Genomic DNA, 18,637 nt, shown 5'->3' with positions numbered 1-18,637 from the left:
GAGCTCGAAGCGCGAGGAGACGTGTTGATTGTTTGGCGTCAGCGACGATTGCTTAGACGGAGCGAGTCGTGATGTTCTCTCAAGTGGGGGTGTTAATATTTGAAGAGGAGCAGGGTGAGAGAGCAAATGGGCCTTGTCTATTTAAATGGGTTGAATGGCTGCGTGAGTGACAACTAATCTGGCTGCAGATGTCATCAAAGAGATTGTGAAAACTTGGGATTCATACAGGCATTTGTTCTTTGACCGTTTTATTCAGGTACAGAGGACAACTGAAAATCACAGTGAACACTGAATGGCCTGCAATGTGAACGCAGTTTTACACCTGCTCATTGCTCATCGGCGGTGACATACCAAGCGCCGTTCCACATTCATCTGAACATCTTCAGGTAACACTTATCGTAAAAAAAAAAGAAAATCAAATGAAACAAAACAGACATGAAAGCAGACAAAGTGTGTCTTGAAAGGCCTTCGGGTGGGAGTGAGAGAGCACTTGGCTTGGTTTGGTTTGGGACAGACAGCAGTGACAACAGATACTGATGTAAGGTCTCGCAGTTTCAGTGTGTGAGCGGTTGTCTCGTGGTTTCTGACTGATGTCTGTAAGAGGAGCTGCAGCGACGTGACAAGGTTAATCTTCCCCTCCGCAGAGCACCAGCAGGGTTTTACGGTAGTCTCCCGATGTGTCGCCCTGCACAGGGATGGAAAGCACACAGAGGAGCGGCTGAGAATGCCAGAAAACCAGCCTCAATGCCTGCCGACCCTGGGTCAGCTGAACCTGGAGAGTTTTGGCTTTACCTTCATCAAAAACTAACATTGTGACACGACAGCAGAAATCTACACGCCACAACGACATGGTGCAATATACTTTTGCTTTTTTGCATCAAACCTTTTAAGTTTTCTTTCACGGGATCAGATAAGCAACACTCTCAAACCTGTGCAAAAAAAATACACACAGCAGCTGGATAGGTTAGTATAGCACAGAGTGGGTGAAAAGCTTGCATGCACAAGTCTCATGGTGACACAATTTGCAGACTATGTCCTCGAACTTGAGTGCCTTTTCATGTACATTTGGCACAAAATCAGAGATAATCGTTGAGTATAAGTTTTAAGTTTGGCCAGTTTTGAATATAATAGTAATAATAATACATTTTATTAAGTGGCGCCTTTCAGGTCACCATAGGTCACCTTACAAAAGAAATAGGAGCATAAAGGAGATCATTAAATATAAATATTTCCTTTTGCAACCAGCATACAAGATCAAAAAAAGGTGTTTATTTTGCAAAATATGCACTTCCAAATCAACATAGCTGTTGCACAATCTGTTTTTACTCTTTGAAAAAGCCAATGCAGTGCACCCTGCTTGCTTGTCTGTATTGGTGTCAGGGTGATTTTGCTACGGGGAGACTTCCTGTCCCTGCAACTATCAGCCAATCACGCTGCCGACGGGGAGAGGAAGTTGAAACGGGGGAATTCCTGAACAGCTGTGCAGAGGCCACAGACCCATAGACCACCACAGGAAGCTATACCCCTTCACCACAGCAACAGAAGAAGGATGTGCAACACACAAACACGCAGACAAAGGCCATGAGATTAAAAAAGAAAAAGTCCCCGAGTGACACACAGAGTTGAGATGAGAACACAACACGGCAGCCAGAAGTGTTAGACAAAGACTGGGACTTACGATCATGGTTTCTACCTGGATGAATTCATGAAGAGAGGCATCGTGTGTTTCTTTAAACTCTTTACGAATGTTGAAAAGGTCGACTTCGCTTCTGGAGACCATGATGCGGATCAGCGCTCTGTCGTCCGTGCCAAGGCCCTGAGGATGAGATTATTTTTGATGAACGGTGGCCAACATTAAAACACACACCAAAACTAAGCATATTCCAAGTATGAATATATGACTGCAGGTCACACCTGCTTTTTGTAGAATCTGGGCTTTAGAAACAATGGATGCAGGCCGAACTTAAACTTAAGTGTATCGCATGAAAAGCATGCCAAAGTACCTTCATGGCTTTGTACAACCGGTCTGCAAGGTATGACGGTTGGTTCTTCACACTGCGAACTGCAAGTCAAAGAGGTCAAGAACAATGTCAACAGTGACGCCCCACTGAAGTGAAGTGCATTCGGGCTAAGAGTCAGTAATGGTGTTTACCGATTGCAAAAAAGGCATTTTTCACATCTCCTGACATCTCTTTCTTGATGATCTGTTCAATGTCCTTGTTGGAGAATCGAACAAACTCCTGGAACACTGTGAATGATAAATAAGCAGTGTGATTAGGCCTGGCCAGTGGGAGACTGTGGTCTTTGTTCATCACATCCATCTGGACTTTCACCTCTCCTAAGATGAGGGAAGCTTCTGGTGCACAGAATACTCATGAACTTCATCTCCATGTCATCAGACTCGGCATTGCAAGCATCTGCCAGTTCCTAATTGCAATTAGCATAGACAAACAGTTAAGTCCTCTCTTGTTTTAACACACACCACTTGGAGCAGGTCACACCGGGCATTCAAATGAGTTACCTGAGCATCTGCATTGGCTCTTTCCACATCTGCAGGGCCATCCTCTCTTTCACCCTGAAACGAGTCAACAGAGTAAAAACCAGTTTCTTGCACACATAATGCAGTAGGTTGGTTTTTATACACACACAAATATATCATGCACCCGGAGCTGGTGTTTATTTTGCAAAATGAAAAAACCCCCCCCTGAATTGAAACATTTCTACTCTCCACCACACAGCATGTGGGTGTGGGAGCTCCTACGAGCCACATTCTCAAGCCTAAGGCTTACCTGCACCAGAGAAACAAGGATGCGACAGAAGTGGCCAGATGTGTCAGACTGAATGGCTTCCTCCAAAGACTGCTTGTAGGCTGCGAAGCGTGAGTACATGGTTACGCCGTAATGCAGTCGATTTTAGATTCAGTGAATGAGGCGCGGGTTCGGTTTTGGGGGCTCACCGGCTTGATACGCCGCGTTCATGGCTTGTATTTCTGCGTTGCTTCTGGTCACGAGGATCTCAATGAGGGCATGCTCGTCGGTCCCCGCACCCTGTTTGCACAAAGGCACACAAAAACGGAAACAAACAGATGCTGCCGTATTGGTTCAAACAGACAGTGAAACTGCTGTTCACTGACAGATTGAGTTGAGTTGAGTTTTGCTGTTGCATGATCCACTGCGCGTAGCAACATAACACTACATAATTTTAATAATAATAATAATACTAAATAATACATTTTATTTGTATAGCGCTTTTCAGAGACCTCAAAGACACTTTACAGGGCAGTTAAAAAAAACTAAAATCAGAGCATACAAAACTATAAGTTAATCATAAATTCCCGGGTACATAAAAATCATATCAATCATTATAATTATCATTATAATGCTACATTATATATGATTATGCTACATAATTTCTCAGAATTAAAAACATTTCCTTTCAACTCAGATATCATCGGCAATATTAACAGGTGTGTTGATTGCACATACTGTACACAGTGGTTGAATGGTGGAGTACCTCTATGGCCTTTCTCATCATTTTGGCATCAAACTCTGCAGGCGTCAACATCAGTCCAATGATTAGCCTCTCTAGGTTCTTTGACAGTTCGGACTTCAGGTCCTTCATCAGGTCCTGCGGGCAATAAATTCCCGTGTTGCGTTACTCAAACAACAACAATGCCCTGAGAGAGAGAGAGATGCTGATTGAGCCGTGAGAATTTGATGAATTCCTCTCACCCTTCCCAGGAGGGATTTGAAGGTCTGTCTAATCTCCTGCCTCTGAGCATTGCTCCTCTGCGCGACAATGTCAATGATTGCGTCTTCGTCCGTTCCTGAAGACAGTAACAAAATGTGATGTTATCTCTTGAAGATTTAGCGTCATCAAAAAAAAAACATGCTTCGGCTTTCAAGGTTGCGTACCGAATCCTTTCATTGCTTTCCTCAGGGCTTGAGCATCAGCAGCCGGGTCAAAGCTTGCGGCGGGGCGCAATGTTGGCCGTAGCTGAGACAGAATGGCAAGGCAGTCAGTCCACACACAAATGCGCTTGATGAAATCCATACAGAATGAACACAAGTGGTTTAAGCTGAAAGCTGTGTTGAAAAACATGCAAAAGGGAAGAGTGTGTTAGTTGCTATTGTCTTTTTTTTTGGTCAAGAATTTAGCAGATCTAAGAGGGTGATAACAAACTGAGTGGGAGTGCGGCCACTTGAGGTTACTGGCCGTAACGTTAGCAATCACAATGATGGTGGGCAGTGAGAAAAATAGCTCCACAGTCAGAGTGGGACGAGCTATTGTTGAGCAAAAAGGCTGAGATCCTTCTGACATTTACTCCTTGGACAAAGCAGGGCAAACAGGGCTTATGAGAATCACAACTGTTTGTGTTTAGCCAAACAGCATTCTGATCAAATCTACGGTCGCACAAAGTTTCCACTGTGCGTGACCGCGGCGGATACAGCAACGGGATATTGCAGGTGCCAGCGGGCCAATTGAAATGCATGCCACTACCGAGCCAAACATGCGAGACACGTCTAATGTGGGAGCAGCTGGGGCCCAAACCTGGACTCTGGTCATGGCACTTAATTCCCACATCTTGTAGGCTATCTGAGCTGCTTCAGGGAAGAACTCTCCGGCTAAGCTGCAAGTGATTGGGTTGAAACAAGAGAGTTTGTGCTCAGCAAATCCAAAACCTCAGACAGGACAGAGCAGGAACACATTTTAAGTATGTGTTTATTCAGCACATGCTTCTGCATTTCCTTTTTTTTTTTTTTTTAAATCTGGAAACAATAACTTCTAACTGGCGACTTGTCCAGGGTGTCACCCTGCCTTCGCCCTAAGACAGCTGGGATAGGCTCCAGCAGACCCCCGTGACCCTGAATAGGAATAAGCGGGTATAGAAGATGAATGAATGAATGAATAACTTCTAAACAATATGGCACTCTGTCGCCCTCTGCTGGTTGTCATGTTGTTCAGCCACTTACTCGTCGTCTCCTCCGCAAAGGTTGAGCAGAGTCCTCTTGTAATCACCCGACGTGTCGTCCTGACAGGGTCATTAGACAGTGATGAATACAAAAGTGCAAGGCCACGTGATTGTTGATCCTGGTTGACGTCTTTTTGCTCGACTGACCTTGATCATGTTATAAAGCGACTTCTCATATCTGAGACGGAAACACTCTCGGATGTCCAGCATGTCGATCTCAGAGCGGCAAATCATGATCCGGATCAGGGTGTTGTCAGCGGTACCGAGTCCCTGGAATTGATTCAGGGAAGAATCAGAAAACAGAGGTGCAACTGTGAGCAGCTCTGATTATTTTCGAGCTGTTAAAACCTGTCACTGAGTGAAAAAAAAGTTTCATCTATGTCTTTGTACGAAAGCAGACTGAGTGACTCTCATACTGCGTAGCACTGTGCCCTGCGTTTACCTTCATTGACTTGTAAAGGCGCTTGGCAAAGAACATGGGAACGCTCCTGATGCACTGGACTGTGTGGGAAAGCAAAAAAAAAAAGAGAAAGAACAATTTGTTGAATAAACAACTTGCAGTTGTTCCGTGTGATCCAGTGGGTGGCACAATCTCTCACCGACAGCCAGCATTAACCTCTCAAAGTCCCCGGACAGCTCATTCTTAATGCTGTCCTCAATGGTCAGCTCTGCTATCTTTTCGTAGGCATCAAAGACTAAAAGGGAGAGGAGGCAACGTTTAAAAATATGGTTGAGACGACTGCAAAGGCTTGGCACAAACAGCTTTGGACCAGAACTACACCCAGTATGCATACTTTAAATCAAATATCAGGTATATCTTCACCCTAAATCATTCTCCAGTCCACACCCTGCATTATGTACAGTAATTACCTCATGTGATGTACATATTCTGACCATTTTTGCTTTCATAGAATGTCATGGGTCTAGAGATCAGTCAAATCTTCTTGAAAACAATTAAAGAATGATTCACAGCTGACATCTTTTCAATAACGACACAATTACTTGAGGTCTAGTGTCTGGTAGTGCCTGGATTCCTCACTGCTGTGATAAGAGTTCCTCTCACCCATGTGGAGGTGGGTCACACTGCGGTTTCCCAGGATCATGATGAACTTTGCCTCATCCGTCCCCCACTGCTCCTCACCAGCTGCGTACAGATCCTAGCAGATACATGACAGTCAATAATTGCAGCGGTTTGGTTTTTTTATGTTTAAAAACTTTAAATATTTGAGAAATTTGCTCCGACAAGCTATTTCTAGCTAGAGATTTGATTTCAAAAAGACTTGAAGCATGTTAATATGTTTCATATGCCTCAAACCATGTTTTTTGACAAGAATGTTTGCACTGCTGATGAATTTAGCCCAACGACTCAAAATACAGGCCACTAATAAACACAGCTAATAAGTTGTCATCCACTTAGTATTTATGAGGAAAATTCAAAATTCATCGCTATCGTGGTTCAATCCTCAGTATGTTCTTTAAATGTTTTTGGATGGCATCTAAGGTTAAATAAATATATATAGCTTCAGAATGCTGCACTCTAACTAATGAAATATTCACAGTCTCACTTGTGCATCCTGCTCCACCAGGTCTGCATTCACCACTCCTGACTCATCTCTGGTCCCCTGGAAGCATCAAACCAAAGAAACATGGTACTGTTCAGCGACTATTTCAAAGGTACAACAGGCCACATCAGTTTGAAGTGTTACTGATTAATTAGAATAATCCTGTGAATTTACCTGAAGCAAAACAACCAGCATCTTCTTAAAGTGTCCTGAGGTGTCGCCGATGATATCCTCCTCTATGTCTGTGCCATAGGCTGGAAACACATGCACAGAGATAAACTGAGTGATACTAAATATGACACACAAACAGACTGCATCTTCTCTGAAGTACTGATCCTACCATCTTTGTATGCTGCCACCAGCTCATGCATCTGCCTGTTGTTTCTGGAAGCCAAGACTTCAATAAGGCATTTCTCATCGGTTCCAGCTCCCTGGACAGAAACAACAGCGTCAATTTGTCACTACGGGAAGAGATTATAACAGTAGATAGAATGCAGTTTAGGCTGGCTGTACAGTACGCAATGAATGTCTGACCTTGAGGGCGTCGTGGATTTCTTTGGCATCGTGGTAGGCTGGGGTTCTCATCAAGCTGACGATGAGCCTCTCAAATTTACCGGTCAGCTCATACTTCAGATCCTCAATTAGGTCCTGTTACATGACAGTACAATGCAGTGTGAAGTCAACAGACTGAATGTGTTGTCAAAGATCGAATGGAACCAAATGGCGAGAAAATATGGGGAAAATAGATGGTCTTACCTTGCCAAAGCAGTTCTTGTATGCAGAGATCACTTCCTGTCTCTGTGCGTTGCTTCTTGCGGTGACCAGGTCCAATATGGCATCTTTGTCGCTACCTGAGGTACACAGAGAATGAAACGGATGAGTTTCAGCTGACTCGCTGACTCACAGGAACTTATGTCAGATGAGACACTTGCCAAAGCCTTTCATGGCATTGTAGAGGGCCTCTGCATCAGCGCTGGGATTGAAGTCAGGAGCATCCGTCACTGTGCCTCGGAACACCTAGAAATAAGGTTGTTTAATCAAACTTTGACCTTGAAAACAGTTTATCTGGAACTGGAATTCAGCTATGCCTGGGATATTCTGATGTTGACGTATCCGCACTGTGCAGTTGTTTAGATAGCCAAGCGTCTAAAGTCCACATATCAGGGACGTCCAATAGTCTCAGCAAGTGGCAGCCTGCGACGCAAGAGCCGCCACCACTTTAAAAACCAGTGGACGCTCAGGACAAAAAGTCAATCACACTTGATGACTCATTTTTACATGCTAACAAAGAACACAGGGTCTAGTTGTGCCGTTTCCCCATGTGCTCAAGGCTTTGTAGATGCCTCACTACACTGTGGAAAGTTACATATGAGAATGAGTATGGAGGTGAGCCTTTGCTGTGAAAGTTGGCCTGAAAATACACTTTTTCATGGCCTAATATTGGCAGGCGTCACTCCCCCTTTTGGTCAGTGGGAGGTGGTCTGTGACGCCTGGCTAGTCGGAGAACAGCTGACTGTTTGCACCTGTCTTGCTCTCAGAGAAACTCTGCTTCATATATATGGCAGGAAGGCTGGAGGTTGGTGCGAAAGGCAAGGTGTCATGTTACAAACACGCTGTGACGTTTTGCCGCCACCAAAGACGCAAAGAAAAATGGTTTAATTACAGGCAAAATTCACTATGTCGACGCAATCCTCAATGCATCGTTCAATTTATGTGCTCCAGAATGTGATATTGTAATCATATGTAGTGTGCAGTTATGCAATGCCCCTTTGTGACATCACAAAGGGCATCACCCCTCCTCATCAACCCTTGGTCGCTTTGTAATTTTACCCTTCCAGCTGTGTGGAAGGTCCAACTAAACATCAGTTTCTGCAGACAACATTAATCTATGAGGCTGAAAACAGTGCTAACTGTGCTGTATTACGTAGAGTTGTTGGTGCATTTGTCTGCTGTGAAAAATAAAGGTGTGAAAATGGCAATAAATTTTGTTTCTCTGTCTTTCAGATGTGCTCAAAACTTAATGATTGGTGGCAATAAGACGGCCTCAGCGTGCGTGTTGAAAGCTCAGCTGCGGACGTCTCGGGAGATTTCCGCTGCAGAGAGGCAGGCAGCCAAGCTGTGTCCTCCCCCCAGCTGACGGACCTCCACACATGCCCACATTGTCTGCCTTACACAAAAGTGACTATCACTCTTCACGACAGCTGGAGTGCTTCAGCCACATAGCAACAGCGCCACAAACACAAGGTACTCGCAACAGGGCTAATCACATTTCCAGTGATGAGCCCTGCGCAGGAACATGGCGGCTGTTTCTGTTTCGTTTTCCATTTTTATCTGTATGAATAAGAGCAAATGGATGTTGGAGGCCACATTTGGCACAGAGGTTAGATATCAAACACACATAGTTAGTAATTCTAAGTATTCCTCTCAAAGAAAGAAGCTATCAGGTGTGTCTATTGAGCGATGTCACCCTACACTGCAGCCTTTATGCTGCTGGATGTTGGATGATTTGACCTCAGGGTGAACACACCTCATTCTGTGACACACAAAACCATCCCTGCAATGAAAACGCAGTGCCATTTTCTTACCATGTCTATTTCTGGTCTTCTGCGTCAACAACGTGCAGCAATCAATAGCTTCAGTTCTGGAAGAAGAGAAAGACAGAGATGCTGATTCAGGATCATCTGCATTTCCAGACACCGTCACCCTTGTTCCCATCTGGCGTGCACAGCAGGCGCGATGACGATGGCACATTTTGCTGAGTAAACCTGACGAGGCGGTCAGCACACTTTGGTGCAGTGCTATAACCTAGAGTGAAGGGGGAGCAGAGAGGAGCTGCGGGAGGAGACGCAGAGCTGGCAGTACTTTCCTACAAGGCTCACGCTCCCATTCATTTACCTAAAATGGTATGCACAGCAGAGGGGAGTTTTAAATCACATTTTCCATAAAGCTGCCGCATGGCGCCTTTACAGCTCGCAGTCCACAAATCGTCCCCATGGCTCGGACTGCTGCGGACAGACTGCGAATGCTAATACTGGCTGAATGTAATCTAAAAATAACGTCAACCCCTCAGTGGTATTGGGTTAAGGTGGGGGTGGAGCGTGCGGAGGGCAAATGTTGAACTCTTCAAGTGATAAACTAGAATCAAGAGTCCAACTTACAATGAGATTTCTTAACAGACACACGGGGGAGGGGGGAGGGGAGGTACATTAAGAGAATGAATGAAATGTTGAGGGGATGAAGTGGTGAGCAGAGTGTCTTAAAGTAGCATGTTCAGTAACATCAGAATAAATGCAATTGTCTGGGGGTCCTGAGCCACACCCAGCTCTGAGCCAATGACTGTACAATGAAATCACAAGGTTTCCAGCCAGGCGTGTTTCCTTAACACCTTTAATTATATAGAAAGGGAAAGAGAGAGCAACGCCTATGTATTTATTATTTTGAAAGTAGCCCACATTAGTTCCACCATGATTCATTTACAGACGTACTGCATTTGCTAGCTGACTAACTTTGTCTGCACCACGTCGTTCAGCAAGATTTCATTGGAAAGGAAAATGACGCCACAGGGGGAGAGAGGAAAATTTAAAATAATAATAATAATAATAAAATAAAATAAAAAGTTTTCCAGCTTGATACCACTTGTGTTGGTGAAGCAGCGTGAGCCTCCTTACCTTCTCTGAGCAGAGAGTGTCCGCTGACGACAGTTCCACCCTGTCCTGAGTCGTCCCAGCCGGCCAGCCGCCTCTTCAATTCCCGACGTCCAGGTCCCGTTACGTGACGTGTCTCCCCACTCCCCCGCCCCTCCCCTCGTTACGTAAGAGCTGCGGCGCTCGCGCTCTCCGGCTCGCTCGCGCAGATTCTCCCCAAAGTGTGTGCGCGTGCGCGTACAAGAGCGCTCAAGAGAGAGAGAGAGAGAGAGAGAGAGAGAGAGAGAGAGAGAGAGAGAGAGAGAGAGAGAGAGTAGCGGCGATGGTGGGTCACTGCAATGAAAGAGAAATTGGGTCTTTGACAAACTACAAAAGTGTTCCTCTGTGTTTGAGGAGTTTTGTCACGTGACTGGAGGTTTGGGGGAGCCGCGTGGGCGGATCATGAAAGAATGTAAACGTCACCATGGCAACTGAAACCCCCGGTTCAACGATAAACGTGACATAATAACTGCAGAATGTTTGTCAAAGTGAAGTTAAAACACTAATTTGTTCAATTTAACTGGTAAATAAATCACAATAGTCAGTCAAAGACACACTGGGGGCAACATGTTATTGCGTGCTATGTCCTTTTTACTACTTTGGACAAAGCAGAAGGATGGAGGTACACTCCATGCTGCTTCTGTCTCGAGTCTCCTGCCGCTCTGACTGCGGTCATCCTGACTCTCTACCGTTCCCCCAGAATGAATGCGGCAGGAATAAGATAAGGGGCCGGTTTGGAACAGGGTGTAGTCTGGGCCTCGGCCCTCGTCTGCTCTATTTCTGTGTGCTCAGGATTCTCTTCCAGTAAGAGGCGCATGGAATTGACACCAGCATGACTGGAAAGGGGAAGGGAAAGGGAAAGGGCAGAGGTCAAGTCAGCTTTGAAGACAGTAGAAAGTACAAAATAGAAGTACAAATTGTTTGTGCCGTGTATTTTTTTTGGCACAAATTATGTAAATCTCACTTTATTATTATTATTATTATTATTATTATTATTATTATTATTATTATTATTATTATTGTTATGTTATTATTATTATTATTATTATTATTATTATTATTATTATTATTATTATTATAACCACACATTGCATGAGAGGGCTCACTGATAGTAAAAAAAAACGGGTAGAGTCCTCTGCCACGGTTTGCTATAACTCAGTATGTTTCACTCAGGACAGGAAGCCACCAGCAATAATGTATGTAATAATTAGCTTTATGGTATCAGCAGAAACTACCTAACTTTATTGACCTTAGGTAAAATCAACAGGGAGTTGCGAGATAACAGAAATGAAATGAAGTTGTTTTATACTGACCTCTTGTGCACGTTAAATGCACTGCACACAGATATACACGGAGACGCATTATTTAAACACACTCAATATACAAATACCCGATAACCCCCCCCCCCCCCCCGCCCCCCCTTATTTAACCATGTATATTTTTATGACGGGATGACTTATTCATATTTTAGCCTTTAATTTATGCAATACATAAATTATGGTCCTGTCAAGCAAAATCCCGAACTGAAAACAATGACATGAAATTTGAAAACAAACCCAGATAAAGAAATGAGTTCAAGGCCAAGTTTGGCATTCTGAAAGGGATTTGCTGTTCACCCAGTGCTTTCTCGCCAATAATGACCACATTATGGCCCAGAGTGAGAAAGGCTACTTTGTTAGTAATGCTATTGAGTGGGAGGGTCACACAGGCCAGTCGTCTATATATTGCAGTTGAAAACATGTTTCCTTCAGCTGCAGCGAAACTTTCTCTCACTCCCTCTCTGTCTTGGGCCATTTTCATGCCAAGTCAGCGCTCATTGGCAGGAGTAACAACCAGGTAAAGAATTTTCACACATTTCTGCTTGTTTGTGCATTCACTATGATGAAATATGTTGTTCTATATTGGATTCTTGTGACAAAACTATAGTCAGACAATACAACTTGTGCCTATGATAACTGACTAGTTAAGTCAGGAATGTTATCTTAAAAGTTGCACACGTAATTCCATAACGCTGCAACAAGTTGTTGTTGTTGTTTTTTGGTGGATGCACATTTATTACCCGTTATTAACCTTAGCATATCTTAGAGTGACACGCCAACTGCATCATAACGGTTGCTTAGCAAAGAGCAACTCTGCAGATAGGAAGCCCCGAGCTTCAGGTTTGGCTGAAGGTCCTCCGATCATCCACACATGGACCGGCTTCGCGCTTTCCTCCTGCCCCGCTGAGTTAGATGCCAACGGGGATTACGAAAGCTTAAATTCCCCCGATGAGAGGGCGAAGGGAACTTTTGCAAAGAGTCGTGGAGCAGCCCGCTGCATGCATAAGCCAAGAAAAGAGCTTTGTCCTCCTGTGTTATATCAGCCCGCGGGCCCATTAGTCTGTCAGCCTCGCACTTCCAGGTACAGAGACGGACACGGCTACTGAAAGGAGCGGGACAGCTCCAGCATTGTTGCACAAGGTCACCGTGCTGTGCTTGCAGCATGGAAAGCGGAGAATATTCTGAAGGTTATGCGTTATGAAGTCAAACTGAAGTTTCAGGAGTTCTTTTTAGAAGGAAGCAACACTGAATGTGTGAGTGGCTTAGAGCCTTATAACACCATAAAGACATTGTTATGTCTGAAATGACCACCTTGACAGCTGTGTCTCTTTTGTTTCGACAGTGCTTTAAACCACAGAGTGTCTGCATCCAGCTGAGGGCAGGGAGCCGCCTCTGACATGACACCAGCCTAGCCAGGTGAGAACGCTGGAGCTAATCATCCCCTTTATCTCAACCACAGCGACAGCAAATCATATCAAATATTATCAGAGAAATCTGGAGCTGAGTAAAGTGCAGCCTTGTTGCCGTGCCCGCCGCTGAACAGTTCAAGGTACCATCAAGGTACAGTCATATCAGGAGATTGATAAGAAATGTCAGAGATCGAAAAAATAACATGATTTGGAGGAATGGCTGATATGATCCTCTTGCCAAGCGCAAATGCAAGGCAGAGAATTATTCGGTAAGCTGACTTCAATCAGAAATATTTGCACTCATGAGACTGTTTCGTCCAGGTATCACTGGAAGGTCAGCAGTGCTATACTAGTATTAAAGCAGGGCTACTCCAGCAAAACTGTAACCAGACATCTCAGGTGCTTCTTCGTGTTTTTTTAAAACAAATTTATTTTGCCAGTGGCTGAAGACCACACCAGGCTAAAAATAGACTGAAAAGTGCTGCACAACAAACTACACTTCCAGGGGGGCTGACCTGACAATTATTCACAACTTCGCTGACCCCTCCTCCCTCCTCAACTCCTGCCACTCTTCCTGTCCACCCTCCTCCACCTCCTACTCATTCTCCTCCTCCTCCTCATTCACGGCAAACAGCCCCTTCCACCTGTCCCACCGTCACACATCTGTCCGTCCCGCGTCCAGAGAGCATGTCGCTGGTGAAGTCCTTCCTGGTGAGCGTCTCCCGAAGGAAGCCGCTGGATCCCGATGGGGAGAAGTCCTCCTTCAACCGATGCCTGACCACCATGGACCTGGTGGCCCTGGGCGTGGGCAGCACCCTGGGAGCCGGGGTGTACGTCCTGTCCGGCGAGGTGGCCAGAAACAGCGCCGGGCCCAGCATCATCGTCTCCTTCTTCATCGCCGCCGTGGCATCCGTCTTCGCCGGACTGTGCTACGCCGAGTTCGGGTCCCGCGTTCCCAAGACGGGGTCTGCATACCTTTACAGCTATGTGACCGTCGGAGAGCTGCTGGCTTTTATCACCGGCTGGAATCTCTTGCTCTCCTATATCATAGGCAAGTATGACAATATATGATTCACAGCAATTATGATACTTTTCATCACAGATTCATATTATTTTCAACATTATTGATGATTGAAAAAAATATTAAAACATTTATAAAGATAAGAGTCCATAAAAAAAAGACATGTTTGATTAGACAAAAACTATTTTTATGTGGCTAAAATTATGGATTCCTCAAAAACTTTGGCTATTCTTTCCCATTTTGCAACATGGTTGTCGCATAAATGATCAACCATTAATATGAGGTTTCCTGTGACCTTTCAACCTGCTGCTGAGCACGGTCATTCAAGTTTCATCAGCCGCAAACCTGCGAAACTTCAGCATGATATATTTTTATTCATTACTTTTGTCTTAATAGCCTCAAATGTACATGAGCAAGCGACATTTGCTGTGACACAGCTTACAGGCGTAAAAGTTGCAGCGCTGTGCAGAAAAAAAGAAGAAAAAAAAACATATTAGTTTTACTGTTTATGACCACAGCAACCTATGACTAAGAGCGATAAGTTCATTGCTATTATCTCACATTATCTCCTTCAAGGGACATCAAGTGTTGCGCTGGCGTGGAGTGGGACATTTGATGACCTCATCGGGGGCCACATTTCAACATATCTTCAAGAAAATGCTGCCATGGGCCTCACGGGCCTGGCACCGTACCCGGATATCTTTGCCACCGTGTTGGTCCTGCTACTTTCAGGTAACGTGGAAGCACTGATTCGTTTGCACAGAGTTATAACAATAACAACACCGCGCTCACCGTCATCGTCATTATCATCGCGATAACCCTGCACTCTGCGCTTTTCAAAAGGGGTGCTGGCATTCGGGGTGAAAGAGTCAACCATGATAAACAAGATCTTTACTGTCATCAACATCCTGGTGCTGGTCTTCGTGGTGATCTCCGGCTTCATCAAGGGCGACATCTCCAACTGGCAAATCTCCACCGAGGAACTGTTAAATCACACCTCAACTAAGTATGTTCCAAGAATTACGAAAAGCTTGTCATTGCCTCACAAGATCACAGTTGTTTGATCTTCTTCTTCTTTTTTTTGTGTGACTGCTGCTTCACTCCAGCAACATCACCAACACTGGCCTGTTCGGTTCAGGCGGCTTTTTCCCGTACGGCTTCAGTGGAACGCTGGCAGGAGCCGCAACATGTTTCTATGCTTTTGTTGGGTTTGACTGCATCGCTACAACAGGTAGGAGGACATTGTCAAGAGGATGGTTCACTTTTGGACTCCATCATATGAAATGAAATGAAATACATGCGTATTAACAGAAAGCAGAAATGTATTAAATATTTCGGGGAGACATTGGAAATAGGATTTAATGGCAAATTACAAAAAAGAAAACATGTTAATTTAAAAAAAAGATTTTTCAACGCCATTAAAAGACAATTTCTATTCATTTCATACATTTTGTTGCGTGTTGTCTTCTTCCTCCACATGTGCAACATAAAAACCTAATTAATTGCCTCCACAGGGGAGGAGGTGAAAAATCCTCAGAAGTCTGTCCCCATCAGTATTGTTGCTTCGTTGCTCATCTGTTTCCTGGCGTACTTCGCTGTGTCCGCATCCCTCACGCTGATGATGCCCTACTTCCGGCTCAATGAGAAGAGCCCCCTGCCCATTGCCTTTGACTATGTCGGCTGGAATCCGGCCAGATACGTTGTGGCTGTGGGATCCCTGTGCGCATTGTCCACAAGGTATGAAACTCCGAGAAAGGTAATCGTGTAGTGTTACAGGAAGACTGAATAATCTATTTTAATATGTAACTTTGGAGTTAAAGAACCTTTGGAGTCATAATATTGGGCATAGAAATGGGTATACTGTATATAGATACATACATATATAAAATTTACTGCATCATCATTCTGAATTTGCAAATTACTTTATTAGGTAGGCTTCTTTATGGCAAAGGCACAATGTCCGCAATACCAAACCTACTGGAGCTCATTCTGTACATTGCTAGCAGCCTATGAGGAAAAAATAACTTTCTTAAATTCCTTCTTTTGCTAATAATAAGCGCTAATATGGAGTCAGCGAAGGCATCGCAGCTGGTAAATGATATGAGATCAAGTGGAACATCAGAAAATATAGATAAACATTATCATTATTAGTAATCTGCTTTCTCAGCATTAGATGCGAGTCATCAAGAAGAACATCAGGGTCCTGTCAAGAAACATGGACTGATTTCATTGAGAAAAAAACCCTCAAAAAACATTGTTTCATCAAGAGTTTTGCAGGACAAACAAACAAACAAACTCTCTTGGTCTTCGTCTTCGCAGCCTTCTGGGTGCCATGTTCCCTATGCCCCGCGTGCTGTTTGCCATGGCCAGAGATGGACTGCTCTTCAAGCCCTTGTGCAAAGTCACCAAGAAAGGCAGCCCTGCCATAGCCACCATCGCATCCGGCGTCGTGGCAGGTGCAGATGTGGCAGCCATTCACAAGGTTCTAATGCGCATGAATCGTCTTGTGGAATTCAGTTAAAGCCATGTTTTCTGTTTGTCACCTGCAGCCATCATGGCTTTGCTGTTTGACCTGGACGCACTGGTGGATTTGATGTCCATCGGCACCCTGTTTGCCTACACACTCGTGGCTTTATGCATCTTGATCCTGAGGTGATACACATGAGCAGTTTCTTCTTCAACACTGCCGTAGTTTTAACTCAAAAGCTTGACTGTTGTTCTTTTTGCGTGATGAAGGTACCAAGAGGGACCGACCCAGGAATCAGACATGAAAGCCGTTGGTACAAAGAGCAAGTTCAACCCCCTAAAGCCGCCATCATCTCCCAATTCGACCACCTCTCGAACCGTCACAATCTTGACTGTACTAAATGGTGTGTAAGGCAAACAGCCATGGTTCACTTTACTTTTATGTCTTTTTTCCAATTTTATTGCTGGTCCAACACTTGAAATCTATCAAGCTGGACAGAATGAAAAACAGCAGAAAAAGGCAACAAAAGGTTGTAAATTGGTTGCAAATTGGTGCAAAAGACCACCTGAAAACATTTTTCATTGGAAGCGTAGCAAGATGGATGTACAAGATTTCACATCCACTGCAAGCTGGCGAGGCTCAATCTCTAACTCCATCTTTCCTTTTCCCCAGTTGTGTGTTTGATCGGGCTCTGCGTCATCTTGACTAAAGGGTTGACGGCTCTGAACGAAAAGGAACCGTGGATCATAGCGGTCACCTGCATCATCGGCGTCATCCTGCTGGCCAGCACTTTTCTCATCTTCAGACAGCCACAGAATCCGACCAAGGCGTCTTTCATGGTAGGGCCATTTCAAACATTCGCACCCAGATTTTCTTAAGCCAAAGTTCTGGCAAGATAATCCCCTGATTCTCTCTTGATTCTTTTCACAGGTGCCCCTGGTTCCATTTTTGCCTATCTTAAGTACATTCATCAACGTCTACCTAATGGTCCAGTTGGACGGAGACACGTGGATTAGATACGCTGTCTGGATGGCAATCGGTCAGCGCTATTTTTTTGTCTTTCTCGAAAAACAAATGACTTTCACTGAGTCCAACTGCCATACCATAACAATCATTTTCATCGTTTTGCAGGGTTGCTCATTTACTTCTGTTACGGCATGCACTTCAGCGTTCAAGGGAAGCGCCACAAGACCGTCCACGTCAACGAAAATACCGACACTGCCAGTACTGAAAAACAGTCCCACATCATCAGCGAAGAAAAATTCTGAGCTCACATGAGGCGGTGGGGGATTGTGATTGAGATGTTACAGTGAGTAACTGCCTCAAGTGTGTCTGCAGTGTTGGGAGCAGGCACGTCAGTGGATAGCTTCTGAAATCCATTGACACGTTTTGCACATTATTACATATCAATGGAGTAAATAGAAGAAAGAAAGTCATTTCTAATATGGAATGATGCCTGGAGTATTCTGGGACCTGTGTCTGCTGCTTTTTGCAGAAGCATCTGCAGTTTTTAAAATAGAACATGAGAAAAAAGGGCTCCCATTATTTTATGTTGATAACAATCATTTTAGTAGGGTTAAATATTAACCATAGTTTTTTTTATTACATGTGATGTCGCTTGTATAAATTGAACAATGATTATATATAACATGATTGTTAAGTCTTAAATATTAAGATAAGCTGTAAAAAAACATAATGTACAATGTAGATAGGGAATATCTTGTTGTTGTCCTATTTTTGAAGTGGGTTGAAGAGTTAGTTATTGATTATAAACTTCAAAAGTGTAAATATACAAATGTATTTTTTAAATTATATATATATATATATATATTGTGTATTCCTTAATTAAAAAGAAACTTTTTTTTAAACCACACCAGTCTTCAGTACGTTTCATTCAGTATATATCATGATTATGTCGCTGAGAAGAAATATCCAGCCCAATTCTACTTGTAATCTTGGATAAAGAGCCAAAAGAGCTTCACCGCTCACAAAAGGACCTTTCACAGCAGCTTATCTGGGCCACGTTCAAAATCACCCACAAAGAGAGATTTACCTTGTTCTCACTCGGAGCAGCATGCGGTGGATTTCATCAAACACATTTTTTCCCCTCTGAGTACAAAAGGTAATATTGCACAGAAAATTATTAGTGCTACTGCAGGAGATTAATTTCCATAGTTATGTAAAAATCTTCTGACAGTGATCTG

The 18,637-nt window shown here is 44.0% G+C and overlaps 2 protein-coding genes across 6 annotated transcripts; one reads left to right on the top strand and one right to left on the bottom strand.

Annotated features, from left to right (window-relative positions):
* Positions 1–231: 231 nt before the first annotated feature.
* Positions 232–10,331, bottom strand: anxa6 (annexin A6). Of its 3 annotated transcripts, none has more exons than XM_076041554.1 (25): positions 10,203–10,331; positions 9,120–9,175; positions 7,463–7,551; positions 7,291–7,381; positions 7,069–7,182; positions 6,875–6,965; positions 6,709–6,788; positions 6,538–6,594; positions 6,036–6,129; positions 5,572–5,667; positions 5,415–5,473; positions 5,120–5,242; positions 4,974–5,032; positions 4,552–4,630; positions 3,915–3,996; positions 3,732–3,826; positions 3,514–3,627; positions 2,957–3,047; positions 2,790–2,869; positions 2,522–2,575; positions 2,334–2,427; positions 2,153–2,248; positions 2,004–2,062; positions 1,679–1,816; positions 232–685 (listed from the first exon to the last, which is right to left on the bottom strand). In XM_076041554.1, exons 2-25 carry the CDS (start codon positions 9,120–9,122, stop codon positions 626–628), a joined length of 1,998 nt encoding a protein of 665 aa, XP_075897669.1. In that variant the 5' UTR covers positions 9,123–9,175; positions 10,203–10,331; the 3' UTR covers positions 232–625. The 3 variants fall into 3 exon arrangements, with proteins under 3 accessions (XP_075897669.1, XP_075897672.1, XP_075897670.1); XM_076041557.1 differs by having other exon boundaries at positions 1,694–1,816; XM_076041555.1 differs by having other exon boundaries at positions 7,291–7,390; positions 7,472–7,551.
* LOC142898573 (cationic amino acid transporter 2) lies at positions 6,564–18,298 on the top strand. Of its 3 annotated transcripts, XM_076041559.1 has the most exons (14): positions 6,564–6,646; positions 8,539–8,778; positions 12,894–12,952; positions 13,628–13,996; positions 14,543–14,698; positions 14,810–14,972; positions 15,073–15,197; positions 15,481–15,703; positions 16,286–16,422; positions 16,516–16,618; positions 16,703–16,836; positions 17,106–17,272; positions 17,364–17,472; positions 17,565–18,298. In XM_076041559.1, the coding sequence occupies exons 4-14, from the start codon at positions 13,633–13,635 to the stop codon at positions 17,699–17,701; spliced, it is 1,818 nt and encodes a 605-aa protein (XP_075897674.1). In that variant the 5' UTR covers positions 6,564–6,646; positions 8,539–8,778; positions 12,894–12,952; positions 13,628–13,632; the 3' UTR covers positions 17,702–18,298. The 3 variants fall into 3 exon arrangements, with proteins under 3 accessions (XP_075897674.1, XP_075897675.1, XP_075897673.1); XM_076041560.1 differs by lacking the exons at positions 6,564–6,646; positions 8,539–8,778 and having other exon boundaries at positions 11,669–12,952; XM_076041558.1 differs by lacking the exons at positions 6,564–6,646; positions 8,539–8,778; positions 12,894–12,952 and having other exon boundaries at positions 13,454–13,996.
* Positions 18,299–18,637: the final 339 nt, after the last annotated feature.

Source organism: Nelusetta ayraudi, unplaced genomic scaffold, assembly GCF_046127955.1.
Source record: "Nelusetta ayraudi isolate G7.1 ecotype Tasmania unplaced genomic scaffold, CSIRO-AGI_Nayr_v1 ptg000068l, whole genome shotgun sequence".
NCBI lineage: Eukaryota > Metazoa > Chordata > Actinopteri > Tetraodontiformes > Monacanthidae > Nelusetta > Nelusetta ayraudi.
This window is presented reverse-complemented; position numbering and strand designations above follow the sequence as displayed.